Below are 20,432 nucleotides of genomic sequence, written 5' to 3' on the forward strand. Positions count from 1 at the left end.
TTCCTTTGCTGTTCATCCCCTTTGTTATTCAGATGTTGTCTTTGTTACTTTCTTACCTTTCTTGGGACTTCCTCGGCTCCTCTTTTGCTTGGGGGCCTACTTTGTTATTCTGGGATGCCATGTTTCTGGCCCCTGGCTGCTGACCACATCTCTTGGTTATTACCCCCCCCCCCCCATGTTCTGTTCCCATCCATTTTCATTCTTAGGGTGAGTCCTGGGCTGCAGAATGCTGATCTGAGAGCACTTGTTTTACAGAAGGAGGAGGTCTCAGAGCCTCCTGACCAAGGAACCAGGGATCCCTACCTTTCCTACCCCTTGGTCTCCCATCCAGCCACCTCCCTTGACTCTGATATGGCCTTAAAGCTATAGCCTGGCAGGTCCTAGGTGGTCCTGGTGACCCCTAAGCCCCACCTGGGGTGGTATATGGTGGACCCCACTGTCCACATCCATCCTCATAGCCTCCCGGGGCAGCAGTACCAGGTTTGGTCCAGTAAGGGCAGTCATAGGGCAGACAGTCAAGCCTCTGGACAGACAAATGGAGGTGGCTAGCCAGGCAGGAGCTTATGGCAGCATCAGCCAGGAACTCAGAGGTAGGGTAGGGGAGCAGCCATGCAGCCTCAGCCTAAGTGGATTTTAGGGGGAGAAGTTGGGGTGTGGATACCCAAGGGGCTGCGGCCCAGGAGGCTGCCTAGAGGCAGGTCCTGTGCTTGGGCGGGGCTAGGAGCCCAGGCAAGGGCACTGGAGAGGAGAGAAGGAGCAGTAAGAACTGAGCTGAGCGTGCTTCTCCCCTCATGGGGAACTGTCTGGTCTGGCTGTGCCTGACCCCTGGGAACCAGGTATGTGCAGGGGGTTGAGCAGGGTTGGGGAGGGGCAGGCTGAAGGTGAGCCTGCAGCTCAGCCAGCTTCCTGTATGTGTAACTGAAAAAGCTGAAGAGTGTGGACTTGGAATCTCACCACCTTGGGTCCAAGTGGAACTGGGGAATCTTGTATGGCTTTCTTTCCTCTCCAGATCTCAGTCTCCTGATCTGTAAAATGGCCCGAGACCCCTAGGGTTATTCCAGGTCAAATGTCCTCAGAGAGGCACACAAAGCATACATTCTATTGGTTGGGGGGAAGGGGCACATACACTGGTGGAGGTAGACATAGGGCTGGGGCAGAGGAGGGGAGACTCAAAGGGGCCTGCTCAAGGGAACAGTTCCTGTGAATGCTGACCACGGGCCAGTGCTCAGAGGCCCAAGTTGTTAGCACTTCTCACCCCAGGTCAGGAGGAGGGTAGAAAGACCCCTTCCAGCCAGACAAGCTCCCCCAACCCTCTGCAGTAACCCATGAGGCTGGGATGGACAGGGACAGGAGTAAGGGTCCCTGGCAAAAGGGAGGGGATGGTAGTTGGAAATGTTCAATGGACACACGCAGCACAGATAGACATAAACACTTCTGGGGAGGGCCAGGAATTCACTTAGTCGCCAGCCTACAGGATATAGGGCGGGGCTTCTGCCTTATCAATTTCAAACTCCTCTTTTTGCCTCCTGGACCATCCTGGGACTCTGTGCTGAATCAGGGCAGCTCTGGGTGCAGGAGGGATCCTGACACGGAAATGGGGAATGGGAGGGTGGGGGAGGAGAGGGGCTTCTCATGGAGCTTGGGCAGAGCTGTGGCCCTTGTTCTTACCCTCTCGCCTCCATATGGGGGTCCCTCAGCTAACTCTCCCACCCCTTCCCACCTCAAGAGCCTACCTTAGTAGAGGTGTGGAGCATACTGTAGGTGATCAATAAATGTTCCTGGCATAGGAAGCAAGGTTCTGGCGCTAAGGAGGTTGCCCAGCACAGCCATAGGAGGCTGTGGGGGCGAGACAGAGGGGTCTTGGTGATTCGGGGGTCTCCTGGCCCTGGAGTCTCCCTGCTGGCCTCTCTGGATTGGCGGAGCGCCTTTGCAGGGGCATGGCCAGGGTGGCTTGGACCCGAGGCGGGGGTGGCAGGGAGGAGGGGGCGGGGAAGGGGCGGGCGCGGGGGCGGCGCCGCAGCCCTAGCCGTAGCTGGAGCCGGAGCCCGAGCCCGAGGCGACGGGAGCCGAGCCGGAGCCGCCGAGACTGCCGCCGGGTGCCCAGCGCCACCGCTAAGTCTGCGCCGCCCCCGCGCCCCTGCCTGCCGGCGGCGGGCGTGATCGCCGTGGCCAGCCCGTGGCCGGCCGGTGGGCAGCCGGCGCCATGGCCGCACCGGAGCCGCTGCGGCCGCGCCTGTGCCGCCTGGTGCGCGGCGAGCAGGGGTACGGCTTCCACCTGCATGGCGAGAAGGGCCGCCGCGGGCAGTTCATCCGGCGCGTGGAGCCCGGGTCCCCGGCCGAGGCGGCCGCACTGCGCGCCGGAGACCGGCTGGTCGAGGTCAACGGCGTCAACGTGGAGGGCGAGACGCACCACCAGGTGGGTGCCTGCGCTCCGCCCTCGCCCCGCTGCCCCGCCGCCCCGCCGCGTCCCCCACCCCATCTCCGGAGCGCGTCCCTGCCCGTAGCGCGCCGAAGGTGCCAGTGACCACCTGGGGCTCCGTGCTGTCTGTGCCCAGGCCTCAGCTCCCTTCTCGGGGCCAGGAGGGGATCGCACAAGGGCCTGCGTGGGCTGCCGTGGAGAGGTGGGAGACGTGGCCACGGAGGCACCGGCAGCCGACCTCCTTCCTAGCCTTCCCCACCCGGGTGGGTCCTGCAGCGCGGATGGGGAAAGAGATCCTGGCAAGGAGGGGCCCGCACTGCGGCTCTTCTGGGTTCTCGGCCCTAGCTCTTTAGTCTTGTTCCGACCTCAGTGCATTGTGTGGAGGAGTTGGCACCTCGGGGGTCTCCATTTGTGTGGGAACCCCGGGTGCTTTTCTGTCAGTGTGTACACTTGTGGATGTGTGCACAACTGGGTATATGTGTGAATATGCAGGTCCCTCTGAGGGTCATGCATGTGTGTACCTGAGGGGGGGTGTCACAGTAAGGGCACACCTGTGTGTGCCTGCATCAATTGAGTGAGCATGTGTGTGTACTGGACTGTGTGCACGTGAGTTTACAGATCTGCACCCCTAGATGTATGTGTGGGGACAGGTCTGTGTGCCTGGAAGTGTGTGTGAGCTGGGCTGTGTGTGTGTGTGTGTGTACATACCCTCCTTGTTGTGGCTGCGTGTATATGTGGCCAGGCCTGTGTGTCTGCCTACCTGGTTATGGGTAGTTGCCAGTGTGTCTGCAGGCCGATATACTAGTGTGTGTCCTGTCTGATGGTGTCTGTGTCCTGGGGGACGTTGCCGCTGGTGGCAGCATGATCCTCTCCTGGGAGGCTGCTGGGCAGCCTGGCAGGGGTCACTGGCCACAGCCCATTGGCCTCCTGCAGCTGTAGATAAAGACTAGGGGGAGGTTCTCTGCAGGTTCTGACCCCTGACCCCCTGACGGGGGTATCCATCTCCTACTGAGACTCACCTGGCTCAGGTCCAGTCTTCCTCCACCTATTCGGCTCACGGTCTTCTGTGTTCCCCCAGCACCTGAGAGTGTGTGGCTAGTCCTGGGACCTAGGGATTAGTAAATCGGTTCTTGGCTGGGCTGGGAGCTGAACTCCTCTTCTACCCCTAGAGCTTTTGTATATCCATCTGTCTAGCATCCTTTCTTTTACTCAGTGTCAGCTGGGTAAGGCAGTTTGCTGAAGGATGGTGGATGTCAGGGCCAGAGAGTTTGGCTTGATAGGCCGTGGGGAGGGCCTGGCAGACCTAGTACCTGGCCTCTGTGTAGCAGCCAGTGCCATCATTAACCCAAGGGTGATGCTTACCCCAGGCCTCCTGGAGTGCTAATCTCTAAGAACTTAAGACACGGGACCATGTGACACCTTCCCACTATCCTGGGAGAGAGGAGGTTCAGTTACAGCTCCCATTTTACAGATGAGGAAACTGAAGCTTGGAGATACCAAATGACTCATCTAGGTCTCACAGTCAGGAAGCATCAGGGCGCTGGGGTCCTCCTGTGACTCTATGGGTCATGGGGAGAAGGAGGTACAGAGGAGGGCTGGGGCAAACATGGGTCTGGTTCAAACTCTCCTATTTGTTGACAACATCTACTGAGAAACTGGTGGGGGTCCTGTCTGCCCTCCCCCAGGGCTCCGGTAGGGGTTGAGGTATTGCCCTTCCTACTGCAATGCCCAGTGGGCACTGCTCCTTCCCCTGCGGGCACACACTGGCATGTATGCTCCATGGCCACACACATGCTCTTGATACTTCACAGACACCTGCAAACCACACCTCTCCCTCAGGTGGATCTGCCCCTCCCTACCTCTGCCTGCTGGGTCTCGATTCGGCTTATTGGGTGTTTTGTGGGTACCTGAGTAGGTGTTTTGCCTCAGGAACCCAGATGTTCTCTCTGCAGGTCCAGCAACAATAGGTCCAAGATCATGGTCTGAAAGAGAGCAGAAGGCCTAGAGGCAGAGATTTAGATTTCCACGTTTCACCACCAGAAAAGACAGAAGTAGGCACAGACACACTGCGACTGGGACTCAGGGAGACACCTCTCTCCCTCAAACCCAGATGGAGACAGACCTTGATACAGAAAGATGCACACAGCAGACACTGTCTTTGTCACTTCCCACCCCTCCTGGAGAAGACCCTGGGCTGAGCCGAGGCCCTGCAAGTCCCTGGCAGCCCTTGCAGCCTGAGCCCTGGTGTCAGGAGCCCCAGGAGAAGAGGGAGGGAGCTGCCAGAGCCTGGGGGTGGGGGGTGGAGCCGGCGGGCCTCTCGGTCCAGCCGCCCACCCCTGTCCCTGCCTGCCACCCTGGGCCAGCCCTGGGTGGTACCACTGTGATGTGCTGCCCGGAGTGCTGGCTGTGACCTGCTCCCACCACCTACCTGTCCCAGGTGGTGCAGAGGATCAAGGCTGTGGAGGGGCAGACTCGGCTGCTGGTGGTGGACAAGGAGACAGATGAGGAGCTCCGCCGGCGGCAGCTGACCTGCACTGAGGAGATGGCTCAGCGAGGGTTGCCGCCTGCTCATGACCCCTGGGAGCCAAAGCTGGACTGGCCCCGTGCAGGCAGCCTCAGCTCTGAGGTTGGCCAGAAGGTATGGCGGGCTCTGCCCACAGGGACCACCCTGGCCTCTCCTAGAACCACCTTCCCTGCCTCTTGATGGCATTCTCCGCCTCTGGTCCCTTCCGGAAGTATCTGTCTCCAACTCTTCTGCGTCTCTGGGCCCCTTCTCTGCCCCTGGTTACTACCCTCTTGGCCACTTGGAGCCACTCTTTCTGCCCTCAGCCTGTGTTCTAAACCAGGTGGGGTCAGGGCAGCCTTGCTCTGGTCCCTGGCCCCCAACTCCAGCCGTCTTCCCCAGAATGCTCATCAGAGCCACTTGTCCAAGGAGGGGTCACTCTGACAAGCCTCCCGCTCCCTGGCCTAGGGGCTGAGGAACCCAGGGAGGGGCTGCTGGGAGGTCCTGGGACTGAGTGTGCTCAGCTCAGTGCCTGTGTTGGGCGTCTGTCTGCTTGTGGCTCCATCCCTGTCTGTTTGTCTGAGGAGCCTGCTTGTGCTGTGAAGACCTCAGAGGGTGATGGCCCTCCTCCATGGGGGCAGCTGAGGAGACTCTCTAAGCTGGGTACTCAGCTCGGGGTCTGTAAGGACTGGGGCGCCTCCCCCTTCTCGCTACCCCACCCTCCCCTCTTCCCCTTCCAGTCAGGAAGAGCTAGGAAAGAAGGACAGGATGGGGAGCCTTGCCCTACCTCTTTCTAAATAGCAGGGCCTCGGGGGGGTGCCCCTCCCTGGGCAGCACCTGGAGGCCAGGCACAGGAGCCTGGGGCTTTTTGTTCTGCTGTCCTGGAAGCCCCTTGTTACTGTCTCTCATGCTCCCTCTACCCTTTTTTTTTCCCCTAAAGAGAAAAATCTGTTAAAAGGGGATTCAAGAGCAGGGGTTCCCAGATCCCACTTTGAGAACCAGTGGCCTAGGGCTGGTGGAGGTGTGAGATCTGAAGTTTCTGGATGTGCAGGGGACCCTGACATCTGCCTTGTGCCTTTCTTAAATGTCACCTTTGCGCTAGCTGGTTGTGCCTGTGACCCGGATGCTGCAGGGCCTGGGGCTTTTCCTAGGGGAGACCGCCTTCCCAGTGGGAAGGCAGCCCCAGGCACAGGCCTGAGCGTGAACCCCTGCAACCCTTTTTGTTCCCTGTGGCTTGAGGGCAGGTGTAGGGGTGGTGAGGGCCACAGTGCCAAGTCCCGGAGGCTGGAATTTGTCCCAGGAGCCACTGACAGCCAGAGTAGGGGGTGTTCGGGTCAGATCTGTGTTCTCAGGGGAGCCCTGGGACCGTGTGCTGGTTGACTGCTGTCGCCAACCTGAGGGCTGGGGCTCCCCTCCTTCCCAGGGCATCTCATCCCCAGGAGGAAGTGCCCCCTCCCCCTCGGCATTTGTCCATTGATTTAGACACAAATGGCTGAGTTCACCTTCCTGTGGAAAAATCTGCCCTTGGGCCTTATCTGGAGGGTGGGGAGGCACCTTGTCCTTGGGTGGGACCTTCCCCCTCCACTATTTCAGGCTCTGGGGACTGCAGGAAGCCCTAGGAGGGGTCTTCCTCTGGGTGTATTTTTAGAGGAACAAAGTGAGACCTGTCCGGTCCCTCTGTGGTTGGGGCTGGCCTGGGGACAGGGACCCCAGAAGGTCAGGGGAGTCTCTGAGGACAGGGTCTCTCTCTTCCCTCCAGGCCAGAGACCCAGTATTTAATTGGTTGAGCTCAGAGCACTGGAAGGACAAATGGGCCTCTGCTGACCTCTACAAACCAAGCTTAACTTTCACCCACCATGGGCTGCCAGGGAGCCTGGGAGGATGATGCTTAAATGCAGGGCTGTGCCCTTATGGGCCTCCAAGGCAGCAGGACTGGAGAACTGAGGTGGGGTGTGTGTGGTTTGCTTTGGTGTAGGATGAAGGGGACCACCCTTGGTGCCCTAGGGGAGGGACAGGCTAAGGTGGGAGTCGGCCCTATGGGCCCCCTTTCAGCCTAAGTTTCCTCTGTCCTGGGCAGGGATAGGGGAGGTGGCACAGAGAAGGACACTGATATCGCTGGGCCCTCCCTTCGGGGGGCTGGTCAGGGCCTCGTCAGTGGTGACTCAGCCCCGGGCCAGACTGGGCTGGGGTGGCTGCAGCTGCAGTGCAGCTGATCCTGACAGTGATGATAGGGGACCACCCCCAAACGGAGACAGGGCAGCTAGCGGTGCCAGGGCTGTGGGGGTATGATAGGTGCTGAGCCCTCCTGTCCCTCATGCCCAGCCCGTCCCTCCACCTACAGTTCTGGAGGCCTTCGGGGGCAGAGAGATAGTGAGGTGCCAGAGTCCTGCAGAGGGTGGCTGCCTACTATAGGTTCCTATGTCTGCAAGAGGGCTTTGGGGCTCCCTGGTTCCTGCTCCCCGTCCCCCCATGAACTGCACCAGGACTGTCTTATGTTTCAGGGCTAGAGTCACCTCCTTGTCTCCCCAGCCCTGGGTCCTGGGAGTAGGGCAGGGCCTCCCAGCAGTTTCCTTCCTTACTTTCTTGGGACGGAAACCCAGCTGGTGGGGGGTGCCTGGCTGGAGCCTGAGCAGGGAGGGGGGCTCCCCAAAGTGACTCAGCCCCGTGCCCCCACCCATCCCTGGGGAACCTGTGCCACAGTTGGAGGCAGATAAATGGGGTGGCAGCCTGAGCAGGCCATTGAGCTCAGGCCACTCCAGCTGGACGCTCACTGCCTGCCACTGCTGTCCCGCCTCCCATGGCCCGCTCTGGGAAGGCTACACCACCCACCCTGGCCTCAGGAGGCCCTCCACGGAGCCCATCCCGGGGGCTTGTGCAGGTCAGGTGGGGTGAGGATGGGGTGGGACGTGAGGACCCCAGCAGCCAGCTTAGCCTGTGTCCCCCAGGGTTGGGAGAAGGGACTCTGGGGACCCTGGTGACCATGGTATGAGCAGGCTGGACCCTGAGCAACAATGGGGGCCTTTCTCTGCCAGGGCTGGTGAGTCACCATCTGGGGGGGCACAGCCCGGCTTGGGGGTACTCTCATGCTAGCCTCTTTGTCTGATCACAGGCATGGCTGGGAGATTCAGGCTTGTCTAGCTCTGGGACCGCCAGGATGGGAACTGGGGCTTGGGAGCCTGTGGGAGCCCGAGGGCCCAGCTGGGAGGCGGCAGGAAGTGCTCTGAGCTAGGGCAGGAGCCAGGAATGTGAGCAATGCGGGGCCAAGCCTGCGCCCCCTCCTGATCCACTGCTCTCTCCGCCTCCCCACTGGTCCTCCCTGCTGGGTCTCCACGCAGCCAGGCTCCCCCAATTCCCATTGCAGCCCCTCAACCTGAGGGTCTAGGGCCTAGTTTGGCACTCCTTGGACCCTGACCGTAAGAGAGGGATTTAGGCCAGATATTAGGAGAAACCTCTTGGCCATGCTGGATTGAGGCAGGGAGACGGCCACTATGGTCTCAAACCGGATGTGATTTCATTCAGCCTGGCCTCATGGCCCCGGATGCCCCCCCAGTCCTGCTTCCCGTTTGGGGGCCTTGAGAGACCCCTCCCTGGAACCATTGTGGAGGGCGTGGGAAGAGGCCACGGGGCCCGCCGCAGAGGGACGTCCTTTCATGCAATAGGTCACTGTGCACGTCTGTTTGCAAGCGTATGTTTGGATGTCTGGTCTCTGCGACCCTGTGATTTGCCTCTGCCACTTGGGCCCATGGCCACATGCGAGGTGTGGTCCTGTAGCACCTCCACGTTCCATGCATGGCCCTAGCCCTGGCTCTGCTCCATCTGGCCCAGCTTGGGACCTGTGCTCTGACAGCCCAAACCTGAGAGGCACCTCCTGGGGAGGTGTGGGCCCACCACAGAGCTGCATACCTGTACTTCCAGGTATGTCTCAGGGAGGGGATGAGTCTGTAAGTGAGGTCCTGGAGAACTTGGGGGTCTCACAACCCCCAGTTCAGCCCACATTGCCTGGCCACGCCGCTGGGGGCTGGAGGAGCAGCAGCCTGGTCCCCAGAGTTCCTGTGGTTTCAGGGCAGATGGTGGCCTGCAGTGGGGGTCCGACGGGGCAGGCTTTGAGGGTCAGGGAAGGAGTCCTGGAGAAGGGACACAGGCTAAACCAGAAGGTGTTCCCCATAGGTAGGAAGGCCCAGAGACCAGGGCAAGTTACCACCCTGTGAAGAAAGACATGCTTAGTTCCGCAGCCAGGCGGCCTCAGTCGGATTTGGGATTTGGAAGGAGCTCAGAGGCCTGGAAGCTGGCCCTCCCTCAGTACCACCCCCGGTCTGGCCCAGGGTCTGTCCATCACCACACACAGGGAGGTGGAAGGAAAGGAAGGGGCCCTGGTGAGCACCCCCACCTCGCTTAGTCTCACCTACATGCGCACTTGAGCCCCGAGTGTCCAGGAAACCTGAGCTGCTGGCCACCCGCTCACTCCGGCCACCGCCATGTTGAGTTGAGCACCAGCGGCTGCTGGCCACTCAGCACTGTGGTCACTGCCTCAGGCCCCAGCTGGGTGGGGGTACTGGGGTCTGGCCCCTGCCTGCACGGCTCCCCACACCCCACAGCCCAGAGCCCTACTGCAGGATGCCAGAGGTAAGGGAGGCAGGGGCTTGGGGTGTGGATGGGGGCACCCTCAGGGCACCCTGGGCCTGCTGGGTGGGCAGAGAAGGTGGGAGGGCAGGCCCCATCCTCGGCCCTCTCACTCTCTCCCTCCCTGGGCTCCAGCTCAGGCATCTCTGGGCTCTGTGGTGGTGAGGGCAGCTCCAGTTTGCTCTGGAATGTGAAAGCAAACACAAACACGGCTAGCCACACTGCCACCAGCCCTATGGAGACCTCTGGGAGAGAAAACAAAACTGCCAGGTCCAACCCGGCCAGTCCCACGCTGTGAGGGGGGGTCGGCGGGGAGCAGGTGGGGCCCAAGGGGACAGCCGTCCTGGAACACTAGCTCATCTCACCTGGTCTCTCCTAGGACCCTGGTCTGTGCTCACCCCTATCCTTGAGCCCACTGATTCTCCCAGCACCCCCATAAGGCCCTTGATCCCATTGCTAGTGATTTTGGGGTTTGGAAACTGAGACTTTGTCCAAGATCCTGAAGCTGGATCGGTCACAGGCAGCCTCAGGGGTCCCCTGGGGCATGGGTGTGCAGCAGCAGTGTTGATCTCTGCCATCTGGGGTTGCTGAGGGGGTGGGTGAGGGCATGATGCCAAGTGTGGGGTTGGGGCTCCCTCCTGCCACCTTTGTGGCTGTGTCCACACACTGGACAGGAGGCCTCAGGGGTGGGGTCAGTGCCTCTAAGGGTGGGAGGTCAGGGCTGGAGCCTCACCCGCATCCCCTGTGCCTGCAGGATGTCAATGGGCCCCTGAGGGAGCTGCGCCCGAGACTCTGCCACCTGCGAAAAGGTCCCCAGGGCTACGGGTTTAACTTGCACAGTGACAAGTCCCGGCCTGGACAGTACATCCGCTCTGTGGACCCAGGTTCACCTGCCGCTCACTCTGGCCTCCGTGCCCAGGACCGACTCATCGAGGTACCTGCTGCCGGGACTTGGGGTGCCGGGTACCCCATGTGTGAGTGTCTGTGTCTGTGTCCTTTCTGTATGTGTCTTCACCCATGCCCTTCCGTGTGTGTGTGTGTGTGTGTGTGTCTGGGCCCTGGGTCCTCACTGGGTGGGGGAGATGCCGGGAACCTGAGCTGTCGCTCCTCTTGCTGCTGTAGCTGGTGACAGTATTGATGAATATTTGATGCCTCCCCTGGCTGGGTGGCTTGGGGGGCTGGCTGGAGCCTGCCCTCAGGCAGCACTGACCCTATGCTGGTGGCGGCAGGTGAATGGGCAGAATGTGGAGGGGCTGCGCCATGCAGAGGTGGTGGCCATCATCAAGGCACGGGAGGACGAGGCCCGGCTGTTGGTGGTGGACCCCGAATCGGATGAGTACTTCAAGAGGCTGCGGGTCACACCCACCGAGGAACATGTAGAAGGTGGGCTGCTGCCCTAGGGGCCAGGGCTGGGGTGCAGCATTGGGGGGCTGGGTGGCCACTGACACACTGTCCCCACAGGTCCATTGCCATCACCAGTCACCAACGGGACCAGCTCCTCCCAGGTGAGAGGGTGGGAGTGGACAGGGTGGACCCAGGTGGGCCCCTCTGGGGGATCCCCAGGCTTGACAGAGTCCCTCCCAAGATCTCTGTCCTTGTGTAGGTACAGTGGCCCTGTCACTCCCAGCTTTAGTGCCCCGTGCATCCTGGGTCCTGGGTTAGCTACACCCCAGCCCCGTAGGACAATATAGTGGAGGCTCAGTGGCCACTGCCAAACCAAGGAGGAAATGCAGCTCTGGTGTATGCATGTGTGTATGTGTGCATGCGTGTGTGCGTGTAAGCCTGTGTGTGCACCAGCAGCTCCTAGGCGGGGCCCCTAAAGCCATGCCTTACCGTTGGTTTCCCAGCTCAATGGTGGCTCAGCATGCTCGTCCCGAAGCGATCTGCCTGGCTTAGACAAGGACACTGAGGTAGCGGGTGCCTGTCCACCTCCACTGCTATGTTCACACATTGGGGGGCCTGAGGCCCTGGGAGCGGGTGTCTGGAACTGACAGCCTGTGAGGCCACCAACTCTAGGAAGCCCTCCTGGGCCTGCTGCCCCAGCCCTACCAGGTGGCCTCTGGTGTGAGCTCTCTGGGAAGGGTCACCTGTCCAAGGGCTTGGGTCCAGGGCTCACTCTGGCCACCTGCCTACCGTGTCCGCCCCTAGGACAGCAGCACCTGGAAACACGACCCTTTTCAGGAGAGTGGCCTCCACCTGAGCCCCACGGCGGCTGAGGCCAAGGAGAAGGCGAGAGCCACTAGGGTCAACAAGCGGGCACCGCAGATGGACTGGAACCGGAAGCGAGAGATCTTTAGCAACTTCTGAGCCCCTCCCTGCCTGTCCCCCGGCTGGGCCTCCTCCCTGCACGGACCTTGGGCCTTGCCCCTTGGGCCCCGTCCACAGCTCCCCAAGCCTCAGTGGACAGGAGGGGGGCATCCTCACCCCCTAAGCTATGGTGGTCCCACCACCACCCAGGAACCCGTGCCCTAGCGAGCCCTGATCCTGCCTCCTCCCTGCTGGGTGCTGGGGGAGCATGGCAGCAAGATGAGGACAGGGAGCCCCTAAGATGTGAGAGACACCCAGAGAGAAAGTGATTAGAGAAGAGAGAGGGAGAGGCAGTGGTGATCGTGGGGCCGGGCCCTTGCTGTTCTGCCTGGGCCTGCTGACTTAAAGGAATTTGTGTTACTGCTTTTTTTCCAAAAAGAGCTCTAGCTCCACACATGTTTCCACTTATACCAGAGCCCCCGCCTCCACCACCCTCAGGACATGCTCTCTAAATAACTGCAATAAAACAAACCTTTCTCTGCAAACCGTTTCCTCCCCACCCCCTCAGCAGCAGCCATCGCAAGTGGAAGTCAGTCCCAGGGACTTCCAGGGACAGAGCTGGGGGGCTCCCAGGCTGTGTTCATGCCGGCTTTGGGTGAGGCTGGGGTTGCCAGTTCATGTGGCTGTAGGAACTGCCCCTCTGCTCCATCCCTGCCCTCCCTGGGGTGGGGATGTCTGGGGTTCAGGGCCTGGGCTCTTTGACGGGCCTGAGGATGGAGGCCCTGTGCCCCTGAAGAGGGCAGCCTCTGGACAGGCCCTTTGTCCCTGAACAGCAGCCTCAGGTCTTCGAGGTGTGACTCTGAGGGCCTGTCCCCAGGAAGGACCTCAGGCTCTGGGCTTGGCCCCCGCTGGGAGCCCTCCTTGAGGAAACCCCACCAACTCTGCCTTCCCCCCTGCCCAGAACCTGACCAACTGACCGACATCGCTGTCTGCCCTGTAAGCCATAGCGCATGCGCGCCCTAGGAATAAAGTCTTTCCTTGGAGCCTTGGCTGTCTCTGTCCTTGCTGAACCTTCAGTTTGCGCGGAGATAAGAGTGTCATGGTCCAAGCAGGGGCGTGCAGCCGAGCAGCTCCCCAAGTCTCAGCTGCTGGAAACTGAGTCCCATTCCTAAGCCTCCCCTCCCCAAATCCGTCTGCCTGGCAGCCAAGCCCAGGCCCCTCTTAGTTCCTGCTCCTTTTTTATCCCCCTCTCCTCCCCAGCCTACTTGGGATCCCCATGCCTAAGAAACCTTACCCCCTCTCACCCGCATCTCCCTGTGAAGCCTTCTGGGCCCCTGACACCCACAGCAGGTACACACAGGTCGCGCCTTCGGCCCTGTGGTGCCCTGCCTAGGCCTGCTAGTGTTCCTTTGAGGCCAGGTGGCTCTGTAAACACTGGGGGTGGGGCCTCCTGGCAGAGGCTGGGCTCTCAGGGTGCACAAGTTCAGGAGGGGGCTGTGTTTCCAGGTCCCCAGCCAGATGCTGAGGGAGGCAGCCCAGGCTTCCAGTATCCCCAGCGGCTTCTGACAGCTGGCTGCAGCTGGCTCCCACGATCCAGCCCCCCAGCCCTCCCAGGCTCCTGCTCCCCCGCCTCCCCTCGAGCTCACAGCACAGATTGTCACGTCTCCATCCCGGCCTCCCAGGCGGCCCCATTCCAGACACACGTAAGCACAGGCACACAGCTCATGCATGTGCTTCCCAGCCTGCCCCCATCCCCTAGGGGTAGAAGTCAGCCAGACCTTAACTGCAAACAACCCCCAAGCTTTATTATAAACAGGCTGTGGCTCCCCAGCAAAGGCACAGAACAGATAGTAGCCAAAGTGGCGCCCAGGCAGAGGCCCCATGGCCCTCAGAGTCCCTGTGCAGCCGGGCACAGGGCCCGGTTGAGGCAGGCCTGGCAGCGCGGGTGGATGGGCAGGCAAGTCTGCTGGCCGAAGCCCACCAGCAATCCGTTGATCTCACTCCACAGCTCCCTGTAGGGGTTGAAGCAGTTAGTGCAGAGGAGAAGCTGGGAGGGAGGAGAGCTGGTCCTGCCCCCACCCCACCCCACCCCACCCCACCCAACCTGGGCAGCCACTCCTCCAGTGCAGTACGGGTCGCCTCTGGGGACTTCGTTGCCTTCTTGGTCCACTTGAGGCGGTTGGCGATTCTGTGCACATGTGTGTCCACTGCTGCTAAGAGACAGGGCAGGGTGACCACGGGGCAGGCTTACCAGCCCAGGCTGCCCCATCCCTTCTCCTGGCTCTGAGGGCAGGTTGGTGTGGGGCTGAGGCTGGGGCCTGAGTCTCCCTGGCTTCCTTCCCCTCCCCACCCAAGACTTGGGACTTCTACCTGGGGTGCAGGCAGCAGTGCCTCCTGGCCCCTAAGAGGCACTGGCCGTCAGTGCCAGGCTGGATAGCAACAGCTTGGCCCAGTGGGCTGGCAGGAAGTCACTGCCCGCAGAGGCAGCATCTGCCACTGCACCATCAAGGACAAAGCGGGGAGCGAGGCCAGGCCAGCTGTAGCTGTTGTCCACCTGGGCCACAACCTCTTTTCCCCTTAGCCGGCCACCCCAGGGCTTGGCCTGGGCACTGCCCACCGAGGCCTCCTTCCCCCAGCCAGATGCAGTCCCTGCCTCCTCCTCCTATCGTGTTTGCTAGCGGCCCAGGAAAAGGCTCAGGCTCTCCCCAGAGAGTGACGACAGGCACCCTAGGGGCACAGGGAGAACGTGTACATGGAGGTCACACCTTTGGGTCACCAAGCCTCAGTTTCTTTCTCTGTAACATGGAGATGACTATACTCCTTAAGTTACCCAGAGGCCCAGGCGAGGGCCACACCACACTGTGTGAGCCTCCTGTGGGCCGGGCCTGGTGGGCTCTGCACACCGTGCAGCAACTGAGCAACTGCTTCCCCTGCTTTTTGGTCCAGCTCGGAGAGGGCAAGTGTCTTGCCTAGGGTCACCCAGCTGGGAGGGCAGCGCTGGGATCGGCTGTGTACCCTTGGCACTGGCTTTCTAATCAAGGGGGCTTCTCTCAGCAAAGCCCCTGGGATGTGGGGCCCACCCTCCTTAGGATATCCCTGTGGGTGACCTGGCCTTTAGACAACCAGAAAGGGCAACATTCTGACACTCTTGCCTGCTGTGTCCAGTCATGGACAGGGGGCCCTTCCCCCACAGACCTGCCAGACCACTCCTGGCCACGGGCACCCGAGGACAGCCACCCAGATAAGCTCAAGTATCTCCTGAGAGGCAGCAAGAGCCCAGTGTGGGAGGCTCTACTCTGGCCCCGCCTAGCCAGGCTCCTGCAATTCAGAGCTTCTGGACTGCAATCTCACCTGGTGGCTAAAGCCCTCCTCTTCCCATGGGTGGTGCTGGGAAGGGGTCCCCAGTGGGCAGGCTTCACAAGCCATGGAAGCACTAGGGGGACTCCCACTACCTCTCCTGGCTCCTCTGCACAAGTGCCTAAAAAGCACCAGGCTGGGGGGCACACAGCTGGGCCTGTGGCTGTGTAGCCTCAGAAGCCCCGACTCTCTGGGCAAAGACCTGAGGAAGCAGTCCCATTCTGACCTAGGGGTCTCTTTCTGCTCGTAGGACCTCAAATGCCAACATGTGACACCCAAACCCAGGAAAGGGATTCTAGAAAAGGCCTCCCTCCAGTGCCTTACTCTTTCTCCCTGGGTCCCCCTGTCTTCACTGAACCTCCCCAATCTGCCCATGCTCATTCCAGAGCCTTGTGCTCTGACCCTGTCTCCCACCTCATGGCTTTGCAAATGTTGCTCCTTCTGCCTGGAATGCACTTCCTCCTCTTAGCCTGGTTAGCCTTGTCTCACTTTTCAGCTCTTGGCTGAATTATCATTCATCTCCTTAAGAAGTCTTTCCAGATGCCCCAGACCAGGCTGGCTCCCATGGTGCCCTGCACACCCTGGTCAGTGTTTCTACCCCATGGTAAAGAGTTATTGGATGTCTCCCTCGTGCAGCACAGATCTGACTCTGTCTAGGGCCTCTTACAGAGCCCAGCATGCAGTAGGTGCTCAGCAAACAGGAGCTCCTCCTGTTAGCACCCATCTCTAGGCAGGTCAGGCCTCGCTCCAGGCAGGGAACACCTTTCTGACCCTTTGGGCTGAGTTGTAAATGAGACCTGAGTTGGGGTCACAGGTCACAAGGGTGCAGAGAACCTTGACAGCAGCCAACAAGCCTGGAGCCAGCCACTCCCTCTTCGTAGGTGCACGCCACTCACCAATGCCTGACACGGTGCCCCAGGCCACAGCCATGGCCAAGTGTGCCATCTTGGGCCCGACGCCTGGCAGTGCCACCAGCTCTGCCACGGAGGCTGGGATGTCCCCGCCATAACGCTGCTGCAGAATAGCACTGGTCTGCTTGATGTACTTCACTTTGTTCTGAAAGATTGGGGTGGGGGTATAGTCTGACCTGGGAGGACGAGGCCCGAAAAAGACCCACAGGTGCCCAGAGCTGCCTGTCACCTGTTCAGGACACACTCAGAGGCACCTGCTTGCCCCGTCCCCCCAGTAGGCTGGAGAAAGCCAAAGGCAGCAGGGAGCCCAAGGGAGGCCCAGTGCAGGCCTAGAACCCTGCCTCCCACCAGCCCCAGCCAGGCCAGTGACATGTGTGTGGTGTCTGGCTTGGGCCTCCCTGCCCCATCATTCCCCCCAGAGTCTGGACAGGCTAAGCAGGAACAGTCACACCAGAAGCTGGGCTCAACAGCACCTGGGCTTTCAGGAAGGAAGGCTGGAGCCTGGGGCTCCCCCACCAGCTGCCAGGCCAGCCGGGCGGTTCCCATCCTGTGCCTGAGTGGACAGAGCTATTTAAAACCCATCTGACAAACTGCAGCCCACGCCAGTGCCAAGGGGAAGCAGCCCCACCCACCCAGCAGCCTTCAACAGACCCGCCCACTCACCACCCTGTACTCTGTGGCCTGCTGGGGCTCCAGAGGGAAGGGGGTGTGCACTCTAGGGAGGCTCAGAGTAAACAGAAGGGTAGGCGGGTAGGCAGCCTTAGCAAGGAAGGGAAGGGCCAGGCGGCTGGGCAGGGAGGTGGAGGAAGGAAGGGATGGGCTGCAAACAGGAAAGGCTAAGGAGCCCTGGGGCCTGGACTTAAGGCCCCATGGCCCAGCCCCCTGTGGGCTGGTCAGAGCTGTGGGACAGGAAAGGGGTAGGGGAGGTGGGGCAGGGCTCCAGTAGGCACTCACATCCAGGCTCCCATGGCCAGAGATACCCAACCAGGGCTCCCACCCACACAGCTCACTCAGCCTCCTGACATTTTTCTCAGGCCAGTGGCACCCGTAGCCCCGCTCACCCTCCAGAAGCCCACAGGATAGATGAGCGTGCCCAGTGTGCTATCATCTGTCTGCAGGATGCTGTCCACCGTCAGGCCCTGGGCCCGCAGCCGCTGCATGGCGCCCGCTGTCACCTGGTCTTTAGTCTGGCTGGAGAGCATCAGTGAGAGCAGCACCTGGTACCTCTGCACCTGCTTGCACAGTGACAGGCACAGGGGTGGAGGCGGGTCCTGGGTGCTTACTGTGGGCCAAGCCCCAGCCAAGCCCTTTACTCATCTCCACTTGTTCCACCTTGGGGAACATATAGGACATCAGCCCTCTACCCACCCCGGCCAGTGAGGTGTGTGTGGGGTCTGGCTTGGGCCTGTTTTTCCACTTAAACACAGGAGAAATAACAGCCCCTGCCTCGAAAGATCACTATGAGGCTTAAAGAATTATGGTGCTTAGAATCATACCTGGCAGGATGTCAGTTCTCAGCAGCCATTGGCTGCTATCATTATCCTTATCATTTCGGGAAGGATGCTCCTGGCCACTTTACAGACAAGCAAACTGAGACCCTAGTCATTGGTAGTAGAGTTGGGATTAGAATTAGGTCGGTCTAAGGACCAGGGTCTGCACCAGTGAAGTGTAAGGAACCCTCCTCTCTCTCAGCAAACATTACTGAACACCCCTGATGCACCAGCACTGCTGGCAGAAGGCAGGGCACAAGGCCCCATGTCACAAGTATCCCTGAGCTGCTGAGTGGCCACAGTGAAGCAGGTGATGCTGCTCAGGGCTCCACACCCCAGCTGTGAGTCCTCTCAGGGTGCTGTCTGCAGAGGAAGGTGCCAGTCAAGAGCTGCCAGGTGTCAGCCTGTCCCCTGCTAGAGGCCTGAGAGGAAGCAAGTGTCTTGTGCAGAAGGGGGTCGCCCGACAGATGGGTCCCTGCCTACCTTTGGGGGTGCGCTAAGGTCATAGCAGTGCTCAGCCCCCAGCTGGTCCACAGGTGCGTCCTTCCCACTCCTCATGGTTCGGATGTTCTCCAGCTGCTGCTGCCAGTCCCGAGGCTCCCAGCCTGGTGCCTGGAGATGCTCGGCCCCCTCTCCTGTCTCACCTTCTGAGGCCTCGTAGGCCACGTTCAGTCTTTGTGTCTTCCGCTGACGTTTCACAGAGCTGTGGCTTTTCCTTCCTTCTGCAAAAAGTGCCACTCAGTCCCTTCAGTGGGGGCTACAGGTGAGGATAAGGTGTGGGTGCTGCCCTGCCTGCTATCTCAACCTCCATCATTCATTCAACAACCATGCATTATCTACTACAGCCGGGGGTGCTCTGTGATCTGTAGCATGCACCTGGTCCAGGTCAGCCTTCTTTTGCCACTGCCTGTCTGACCAATCTGATTTGGCACCTGAGGACTCTAGTATCAGCCTCCGCCACGGTGTCCCCAATCTAGTCTCCACACTGTGTCAGAGAGAATGTTTTAAAACCTGAATTGGATTTTGTCACTGCCTTAAGATTTCTCATTGGTTCTTCTGTACTCACGATGAACTCCAAACTCTGTGCTGGCATCAAAGCTCCTGTCTACCTGGCTGGCATCATCATGTGCCTGTACCCCAACCCTAGTTCCTCCTGCCCTATATCTGTTCCAGTGTGTCTTATTGGGACTACCTCTGGGATCCTTGGGTGTCTGTGGGAATCTTCCTTTGGCCAATCTTGCAGACATCCAGGCAGGACAAGCAGCAGGGGCTCTGTCATTCTGCCCACCACTAAGTGCCATGATTGGTACAAGGTGGGGTCTTAAGGAGGACACATGTAAGTCCGGAACAAGGATATAAACACAATGAAAGCCATGCCCTTTTCCGTTTTCTCTCAGAGGCACCCTCTAGCAGGTGGAGAAAACTTCTGGCTGGGGGTGTTCTCGGCACTGGGCCGCGGAGCTAGAACGAGCTATGAGGACAGGGCCGGTTTGCCTCGCAGCCAGCCTGGCACAAGTGCAGGGCATGCTACTGGGAAGGGGAGAACTTTCTTGAAATGGACGAGGGTGGGGGAGATGGGAACGCTCGGAACCCAGTCCCTGCGAACAGGGCGCACGGTGGGAACTCATGGCCCCACGTGGGGTCTGGGAACTCGCCCGCGGCTGCCAGGTGCCAGCCAGCACGGCATGGAGCCCTCTGGGAAGGCCCGGGACCCCAGCCCCAAGTCCCTTGCAGGCCTCCTCCCCCTTCTCTCCTCCGGGGCCCTGGCCCAGGCGCGGCGCTACCTGCAGCCGCCTCTACGCTCCGGAGGGGCGCGCCCTCTTCCCCACCCCGCCGCAGTCCAGCTCCGGGTCCCCGGCTACGGCTGCGGGTCACCATCCTCGCGCCCACGGCGTTCATCCCGGACTCCTGAGGACTACACATCCCGGCGACGCCCGCGGCCCCGTCACGTTACTCGACATCCGCCCAGCCTTTCCGCGGGAGATCCACCCAGAACTACGACTCCCAGCAAGCCCTACGCCAGCCCCCGGCGCCCTCCCGCTGCCGGAAGCGTGGGGGCGCGCTTCCGGCGGCGGCTTGGGGCCGGGGGTGTGCTCGGTTCTCCGCTCCGGGACGGCCCGGCGCGTGGCAGGCGCGGTCAGTGGTGAGTGGCTCGCGGTGTTCCGACCGCTGGCGCCTGCTCCGACCGCGGGGTGGCCGGCCCCGACAGGGCCGCAGGGGAGGCGGCCTCTCCGGGCCTGCTTCGCGCTAAGGCGGCGGGGGCGGACCCCGCAGTGTCCGCGCCCACTGCAGCCTAACCCTGGAGCTCCAAGCTTTCTTTGATTTTAAGTCATGTCTGGTGCGAGGGAGTCCCTGCTTCCGGCATCCCCTGATAGTCCTCCACAGGGGGAGATGGCAAACGTCAGGGCTCCTTGGACCCCACGGCGGCCGCCCCCGTCCCCAGTTCCCCTCCCTCACTCCATGCATTGAGTCAGGCGGTGCGGGTGTGCGGCCTGGCATTTCCCAAGTTTATTTCTGGGCGAGACCTCCGGGTTGCGGTTAAGTTCTCCCAGGGGCTGTGGGAGGAAAGTACGTGCCCACTAGAGACCTAGGGTTCCCTGACTGTTGTGGGTCTGCACCGGGGCAGGTGGGTGGAGCTGTTCCTGAGATCTCTATGCCTGATTCTCGGCACAGAGGAGTCCTCTGGTGTGTCCCTGCCCAGCATGGCCAAGCCAACAAGCAAAGATTCAGGCTTCAAGGAGAAATTCAGGATTCTGTTGGGACTGGGAACTCCAAGGCCAAATCCCAGGTCTGCAGAGGGCAAGCAGACGGAGTTTATCATCACTGCGGAAATCCTGAGAGTGAGTGAGCAATCTGTCTTCTCTGTCAGTTTAGTAGGAGGTGCA

The 20,432-nt window shown here is 60.7% G+C and overlaps 3 protein-coding genes across 22 annotated transcripts in view; 2 read left to right on the forward strand and 1 right to left on the reverse strand.

Moving 5' to 3' along the window:
• The first annotated feature begins 2,037 nt into the window (after nucleotides 1-2,037).
• SLC9A3R2 (SLC9A3 regulator 2) lies at nucleotides 2,038-12,832 on the forward strand. 3 transcript variants are annotated; one of them, XM_032460163.1, is made up of 7 exons: nucleotides 2,038-2,416; nucleotides 4,857-5,057; nucleotides 10,297-10,476; nucleotides 10,772-10,925; nucleotides 11,004-11,047; nucleotides 11,390-11,452; nucleotides 11,691-12,832. In XM_032460163.1, the coding sequence occupies exons 1-7, from the start codon at nucleotides 2,204-2,206 to the stop codon at nucleotides 11,847-11,849; spliced, it is 1,014 nt and encodes a 337-aa protein (XP_032316054.1). In that variant the 5' UTR covers nucleotides 2,038-2,203; the 3' UTR covers nucleotides 11,850-12,832. The 3 variants fall into 3 exon arrangements, with proteins under 3 accessions (XP_032316054.1, XP_032316056.1, XP_006174087.1); XM_032460165.1 differs by lacking the exon at nucleotides 11,390-11,452 and having other exon boundaries at nucleotides 2,040-2,416; XM_006174025.3 differs by lacking the exons at nucleotides 2,038-2,416; nucleotides 4,857-5,057 and adding an exon at nucleotides 7,644-7,800.
• Nucleotides 12,833-13,573: 741 nt separating this feature from the next.
• Nucleotides 13,574-19,530, reverse strand: NTHL1 (nth like DNA glycosylase 1). Of its 5 annotated transcripts, none has more exons than XM_032460183.1 (6): nucleotides 19,332-19,530; nucleotides 18,031-18,266; nucleotides 17,119-17,292; nucleotides 16,043-16,202; nucleotides 13,894-13,999; nucleotides 13,574-13,801 (listed from the first exon to the last, which is right to left on the reverse strand). In XM_032460183.1, the coding sequence occupies exons 1-6, from the start codon at nucleotides 19,468-19,470 to the stop codon at nucleotides 13,678-13,680; spliced, it is 939 nt and encodes a 312-aa protein (XP_032316074.1). In that variant the 5' UTR covers nucleotides 19,471-19,530; the 3' UTR covers nucleotides 13,574-13,677. The 5 variants fall into 5 exon arrangements, with proteins under 5 accessions (XP_032316074.1, XP_032316072.1, XP_032316073.1 ...); XM_032460181.1 differs by having other exon boundaries at nucleotides 18,031-18,269; nucleotides 19,332-19,527; XM_032460182.1 differs by having other exon boundaries at nucleotides 17,119-17,289; nucleotides 18,031-18,269; nucleotides 19,332-19,523.
• Nucleotides 19,531-19,548: 18 nt separating this feature from the next.
• The window catches only part of TSC2 (TSC complex subunit 2), a 36,943-nt gene continuing 36,059 nt past the window's right edge, over nucleotides 19,549-20,432 (forward strand). For 7 of the 14 annotated variants that reach the window (XM_032460167.1, XM_032460168.1, XM_032460173.1 and 4 more), the window contains exons 1-2: nucleotides 19,551-19,690; nucleotides 20,221-20,387. In XM_032460167.1, coding sequence (XP_032316058.1) covers nucleotides 20,250-20,387 — 138 coding nt within the window. In that variant the 5' untranslated portion in view covers nucleotides 19,551-19,690; nucleotides 20,221-20,249. Of the gene's footprint in view, nucleotides 19,691-20,220; nucleotides 20,388-20,432 lie in introns of all 14 variants that reach the window. The other 7 variants (XM_032460170.1, XM_032460178.1, XM_032460172.1 and 4 more) reach the window with 2 other exon arrangements.

Source organism: Camelus ferus, chromosome 18 (assembly GCF_009834535.1).
Source record: "Camelus ferus isolate YT-003-E chromosome 18, BCGSAC_Cfer_1.0, whole genome shotgun sequence".
NCBI classification, from domain to species: Eukaryota; Metazoa; Chordata; class Mammalia; order Artiodactyla; family Camelidae; genus Camelus; species Camelus ferus.